Source organism: Cebus imitator, unplaced genomic scaffold (assembly GCF_001604975.1).
Source record: "Cebus imitator isolate Cc_AM_T3 unplaced genomic scaffold, Cebus_imitator-1.0 Scaffold444, whole genome shotgun sequence".
Classification (NCBI taxonomy): Eukaryota; Metazoa; Chordata; class Mammalia; order Primates; family Cebidae; genus Cebus; species Cebus imitator.
The window spans coordinates 2,371,048-2,377,549 of record NW_016107759.1 but is presented as its reverse complement, the minus strand read 5'-3'; the positions used below and the strand labels follow the sequence as shown (position 1 = coordinate 2,377,549).

Here is a 6,502-nt window from a genome sequence, read left to right as displayed (position 1 = left end):
CTTGAAAACAAGCCCAAGGACGCCCTGCAGAAGGGCTTTGGGCATGAGGATGGGGCCAGGTGGCCTTGTGCACTGACCTCTGTTCCTATTCCTAGCTCTAGGCCTGATCTAGAGGCCACTGCCCCTGCTGACAGGCTGTGGGGCCAGAAGGGCCCATTTCAGACCTTTTGGACACACATAGGGGTGGCTGTGGCCTAAACACTCCCAAACATATTTTTTGTAACATGGAACTGGATGGCAGAAGTTAAAATGGAATAAAAGAGCTACTGGAGACTATCTGCAGCTTTGGAAATTTCCAGAGACAGATAAAAACACAGACTTGAAATTATCCCAAATGAGCCAACGTGATGAAAACAAGTCTTTTCTAACACTCTGAATTCTAAGGGAATGTAAAATGCAGAGATTCAAACCAGTTTTAGAAAACCCCAAGAAATAATACTGCAGTGGCCGGGCTTGGTGGCTCATGCCTGTAATCCCAGCACTTTGGGAAGCTGAGGCAGGTGGGTCAGTTGAGGTCAGGAGTTTGGGAGCAACCTGGCTAACGTGGTGAGACCCCGTGTATACTAAAAAAAAAAAATTAGCCAAGAATGGGGGCATGTGTCCATAGTCCCAGCCACTTGGGAGGTTGGGGCAGGAGGACTGCATGAGCCAAGCAAGGTATTTGAGGCTGCAATGAACTATGATGACATCACTGCACTCGAACTGGAGCAACAGAGCAAGATGCTGTCTCCAAAAACAAAATACAAAACAGTGCATAAATTCAAAGGGGCTGGGTGCAGTGGCTAATGCCTGTAATCCCAGCACTTTGGGTGGCCAAGGCTGGTGGGTCACCTGGGGTCAGGAGTTCAAGACCAGGCTGGCCAAAATGGCAAAACCCCGTCTCTACTAAAAATACAAAAATTAGCTGGGCATGTTGGCAGGTGCGTGTAATCCCAGCTATTAGGGAGGCTGAGGCAGGACAATTGCTTGAATCCGGGAGGCAGAGGTTGCAGTGAGCCAAGATGGTGCCACTTCACTCCAGCCTAGGCAACAAAGCAAGGCTCTGTTTCAATAAATAAACAAAAAGGGAGCTGATGAAGAGGAATTCCCCGGAAATGGCTGAATGCCCACCCATGGGGGACCCTGGTGCCATCAGCCTCTCTCCCACCCAGCCTGTGCCTCCCACACAGCCCCACCTACTCCTCTTGACTGCAGACTAAGGGCCCATCACTGGGCATTTAAATGGCTTTTTCCTTTTGTGATCTGGACCTGTTCCTTCAACTCCTATTCTCTGCATGTGATCCCTTCTGGGAGAAACGACATCCCACATTTGTGTGCTTGAAACATGAAAGCAGAGCCTTGTGTCTAGATTGTGGGTGAGCCACTGAGCGCCATGCCCCCTCTCATGTGTGACTCACAGACCGTGACTGTGTCTCCTCAGCCTTTATTTTCTGGATGGTCACAATGTGTTCAGTGTGTCCTTGTGACAGCCACCCAGCCATTGGGGTGGTCCCTGCCTGTCCTGGGGCAGGCGACTTCCTGAGGGTGCAGTGCTGGGATCAGAGACTGTGCTTCGAGCCTGGCCACCTTCCCTCCCATGCCGGCTGCTTCTAGGAGATGCTGTGGGACGATGCCCGGCTCCGCCGCGGCCACCATGCTCTAAAGAGCAGCACCTCCAGGAGGCCCAGGCTGCACCGGATGCTGAGGACCCAGCACCTAACCACAGCAGCTTCCCTCCACCGACAGTGATGTGCATGGTCCATTCCTGGCGGCCGCCGGGCTGCACTTCAGTTCATCCTGGCTGGCTTCCCGCTTCCTCCCCAGGGGAGATTAGTGTCATGTGTAAACGTGGACAAGTCACTAAGTCCTGTCTCCAGGGAGCGCCTGGAGAAACTCAAACCCCCAGCTCAGCTACGGCCCTTCCTGGGACAGCTCTCCATCCAGAGACCATGGGAGCTTGCCCGCACAGACTGCCCGGCCTGCATAGACTGCCCGGCCCGCTCCAGCTCTGAGAAGGTGGACTCCAGAGTGTGCCTTCAGACTCCACCCAGAGACCCCAGAGCTTGCCCCAAAGACTGCCCGGCCCGCTCCAGCTCTGGGAAGGTGGACTCCAGGGTCTGCCTTCAGATTCCACCCAGAGACCCCAGAGCTCGCCCCAAAGACTGCTCGGCCCGCTCCAGCTCTGGGAAGGTGGACTCCAGGGTCTGCCTTCAGACGTGGAGACGCGCATGCTCACCCCGGACATGAAGGCCCAGCTGCCCTCGTCCATTCTGTGCATACTGCCTTGATTTTTTCCATATCCATCATAGAAAAAAGTGATTAAAAATAAAGGATGAGATAAACTTGGAGGGAGAGGATGCACGCTGGGTCCTGCTCGCCTGTCCTGTCCCTGCCTGGCGGCGAGGCAGCCGCGACCCTCATCGCCCCTCCTCTGTGGCGGACGGCTGCAGGTGGGCGAAGCTCAGGAAGACTTGCTCCAGCGAGATCTGGCTCACGGAGTAGTCATCCACGCTGTATTTTTCCTTGGCTTTCTCCAGGATACCAAAAACCTTTGGGGAGCAGAAAAGTCACTGGTAGGACAGGCCAGGGCCCAGGCTCCTCTGAGAGACTTGGGAGTCCTCGGGCAATAGGGGCTGGTGAGGCACCCACAATCCTACCACTGCCCAGCCCCAGAGAAGTCAGCCCTGCAAGGTCACTGTGCTTGCAAGGAGAGGAAGCTGGCTATGTATGAGCCAGCAGGAACGGGGCCCAGCCTCCTCCTGGCGCTGCTCCCAGCTCAGAGTACAACCTTGAACCAGTGATGTTCCCTTTCTGAGTCAGTTTCTTTGTTTTCTTTTTCTATATTTTATTTTTTTTAGAGACAGAGTCTTGCTCTGGAGCCCAGGCTGGAGTGCAGTGGCACGATCATAGCTCACTGCAGTCTTGAACTCCCAGGCTCAAGCAATCCTCCCACCTTCGCCTCCCGAGTAGCTGGGACTACAGGCATGCACCAACCATGATACTGGCTAATTTTTAAAATTTTGTAGAGACATGGTCTATGTTGCCCAGGCTGGTCTAGAACTCTCAGGATTAAAGGATTCTCCCGCCTTGGCCTCCCAAAGTGATGGATTTATGGCATGAGCCACCATCCCGGCCCGTTTCCTGTTTTACACTGAATTCCTTTTGCCACTGATATTTTGAATATAAACCCCCCAAACCAGCAAGCATCAGGGTGAGTGTTAGAGGAGAAATAGAAGGTAACTCCTGTGTCGAAAGAGCCTGGAATTGCCACAGACAGAGAGACCCCTGGGGGGACGTCGCCTAGCCCCACAAGCACCCACTGGGGCCTTAGGGACTGCCTCACCTTCGCCCAGCTGAGATTTTGGCCTGGCAAGTGGTAATGGACCATGCCTTGGTGCTCATCTTCCAGGACGCTGCCTGCAAGGAGAGATGGCGTGGCTGTGAGGGCTGGGCTGGAGGATCAGGGAGGGTGCCTGGGTGCTCGGCACTGCGATCCTTGTCCCAGGGATCGAGGAGATGGGACATGGCAGGGTGAGGCACAGACACGTCTCACAGCAGATGGGAGAGGCCTAGACAGGGTCCCAGGGCCCACCCAGTGTGGGGCTGCCAGGGCTGGGACACACCTGGAAAGGTCAGGTCCACGAAGGCCTTGAACTCCTCCAGCGCCTCCTGCTGCCCTTCGCTCCGGACCTTGGCTCGCAGGGAGTAGCCGCTGCCAAACTTGCTTTTGAGGTGCTGGGGGCTGCCCAGGCACTTGAACTGCCCCTGCACCATGATGGCCAGCCGGGTGCACAGGGCCTCACACTCCTCCATGCTGGGGAGAGGGCGGGGCCTGAGACAGGGCTGGGAGTGCCAAAGGCTCGTGCAGACAGGAAGGGGGGTTGGTACCCTGATCAGGCCGTTCCTGATACCCATGATCAGAGTGTGGCCACCTGGCTCCTCCACAGCCCACTCAGTTCTGAAACTTCCAGTGACCACAGACCCAGGCTCTACCTGTGGGAGGTGATGACGATGGCCTTGCCGGACTCACGGGCTCGTGCCACAGTGTCCCAGAGCAGGCGCCGGGCCACGGGATCCATGCCAGTGGATGGCTCGTCCAGGAAGATGACAGCAGGCTCTCCAATCAGGGCGATGCCAGTGCTCAGCTTCCGCTTGTTACCACCACTAGGGGCAGGCGAGTGCCAGGTGGGGGAATAAGGCTGAGAGTTAGCATTGGCTCCCGTATCCCAGTCGAGGCCCGTATCCCTGAAAAGGCCCACACCCAGCAATCACAGAACAGCCCTAGTGAAGAGGAAGGAGCTGTGTGCATCTGGAGAGCCCATCGCATACAGCTGGAGGCCTCAGAGAAGGCTGTGTCTAGGGGCCCGGTGCACACACCCACACAGCACATCTGCCAGCACCTAGGAAAGGCCTGCCAGGGACCCTGGCGTCTCCTGCTGCTGGCTTTGTCCCTAGGTGACAGGAGCTGTCAGGGCAGTCTCTCTCCTACGTGGAACTACCTGGATCACGACACCAAATCCCAGCTCCATCCTGGAGCCACAAGCAGGAGCTCTGGCCACTGACCTGTGTGGTCACTCCCAGCTCTATGCTATGGGGACCCTGACTGTGAATCCAGTCTGGGAAGGGCCAGGGCTCTTCTGGTCGCAGTGGCCAGGCTTGGGGGGTGCACCTGTACGTCCTGACCAGTTTGTTGGCGTGTGGCTCCAGCAGGAGGCCCCGCAGAGTGTTCTCCACGCAGGCCCCAATGTGGCGCTCAGGGATGCCCCGGAGCCGAGCATACATGACCAGCATCTCCCGGCCAGTCATGTGGTCCAGCAAGGCATCAAACTGTGGGCAGTAGCCGATCCGCTGCCGCACCTGGGGTCAGAGCATAGCCGGGGAGGGAAGTGGGTCAGAGGGAAGCCTCTTTCCTCCAGAGGACCATAGGGACTACCCTTGAGGTGCCCACCTCTGCGCCTGTCTGTGGTCCCTGCCAGCGTGTGTGTGTGTGTGTAGGGGTGAGGGGGACAGGTCTTGATGTGTGTGATGGGTTATACTGTTCACTGAGAATGACAGCAAGAAACACCGAGCTGTCCCCAGGTGGAAAACTGCTCAGTGCATTCTAAAAATAGTAGACAGTATATATAGGTCATGCACTAGCTAAACCAGTTCTTTAAACATAGATGTGTGACTTAGCCCCCATTGCTCCCTTGTAAAGAATGCTTTCTAGTTTATCTTTAATTAGTTGAGAACAGGCACTATCTGCCTGCTTAGTTTATCTTTATTCTGTGAAAAAACACAGCTCACAAAGAATAAATACGTGGGTCAGAGTCTGCTTTGGGCTCTCGGCTCAGAATGCTGTTAGCCCCCTGAGCCCACTCTGCAGTCTATCCTTGTATCTGTTTCTTATTTCCTTCAGCATCGCCTGGGTTGGGGTCTTCACGACCAAGCTGGTCTCGGCACAGGGGGATGCTGGAGCTGTGCACAGGCCCTGGTGGCTGCTTACAGTGGAAGCTCTTGGAACATGGACCCAGGAAGGATGTGGCTGACGCAGGGAGGCTCCCAAAGCTGCTCCCAGAGCCTGGTCCAGGACAGGCAGCCTTGGGGTTAGGTGGTACAAGAATGGCCTCATGGATTACATGCCATGACTACTATACAAACTTTACATAGAGGCAGACTCAGAGCTGGCTGCCTACTTGCTCACACCTGGGACATCTCATGTGCTAGGACCCTTTCTTCTCCTTCTAAGAGAGATTTGTGGGCAGCACCTCTGGGGTGGGCACTGCTTGGTAAGATGGTGCAGCACTGTTCTCTGTGCAAGTGACCATGCCCAGCAAAACTAGGATATGCCTGCTGCTGTCTGCTTAGCCACCTTTGGCAGCTGATGGGGGGCAGGAGTGCCTGGGTTTGTGGAATCCAGAGACTGGATTTCTTTTTCTTTACCTTCTTCCCTTGGGGTCCTCAGGCTTCCAAAATCTTTTTTTCTTTTTCTTTTTTTGAGACAGAGTCTCACTCTGTCACCCAGGCTGGAGTGCAGTGGCACAATCTCGGCTCATCTCATCCTCTGCCTCCTGGGTTCAAGTGATTCTCGTGCCTCAGGTTCCCAAGTAGCTGGAATTATAGGCACGTGCCACTACGCCCGGCTAATTTTTGTATATTTCTTTGGTAGAGACAGCATTTTGTCATGTTGGCCAGGCTGGTCTTGAACTCCAGACCTCAAGTGATCTGCCTGCCTTGGCCTTCCAGAGCTGGGATTACAGGTATGAGCCATGGCACCCAGCTCAGAATCTGTTTTTAATGAATTTGGGAAAAGTCTTAGCCAATACATTTTTGGCTACTACCCCCTAACATTCTCTCTCTTTTCTTTCTGGAACTTGGGATTACATGTACTGGGGACTTCTCACCCTTTCCTCCATTGCTAGATCACATATGGTTTTCTCTCCCTTGCAGAGATTTTTTTTTTTTTTTTTTTTGAGACTCACTCTGTCACCAGGCTGGAGTGCAGTGGTGCAATCTCGGCTGACTGTAACCTGCGCCTCCTGGG

The 6,502-nt window shown here is 54.8% G+C and overlaps 1 protein-coding gene across 1 annotated transcript in view; it reads right to left on the bottom strand.

The window, feature by feature from the left end:
* Nucleotides 1-1,406: 1,406 nt before the first annotated feature.
* Nucleotides 1,407-6,502, bottom strand: part of LOC108290915 (ATP-binding cassette sub-family A member 3) — a 76,793-nt gene continuing 71,697 nt past the window's right edge. Inside the window, exons 29-33 of the mRNA XM_017511004.2 lie at nucleotides 4,649-4,836; nucleotides 3,973-4,143; nucleotides 3,603-3,793; nucleotides 3,323-3,396; nucleotides 1,407-2,528 (exon numbers count right to left, since the gene is read on the bottom strand). Of these exons, the coding sequence (XP_017366493.1) occupies nucleotides 2,397-2,528; nucleotides 3,323-3,396; nucleotides 3,603-3,793; nucleotides 3,973-4,143; nucleotides 4,649-4,836 (756 nt within the window). The 3' untranslated portion in view covers nucleotides 1,407-2,396. The remainder of the gene's footprint in view (nucleotides 2,529-3,322; nucleotides 3,397-3,602; nucleotides 3,794-3,972; nucleotides 4,144-4,648; nucleotides 4,837-6,502) is intronic.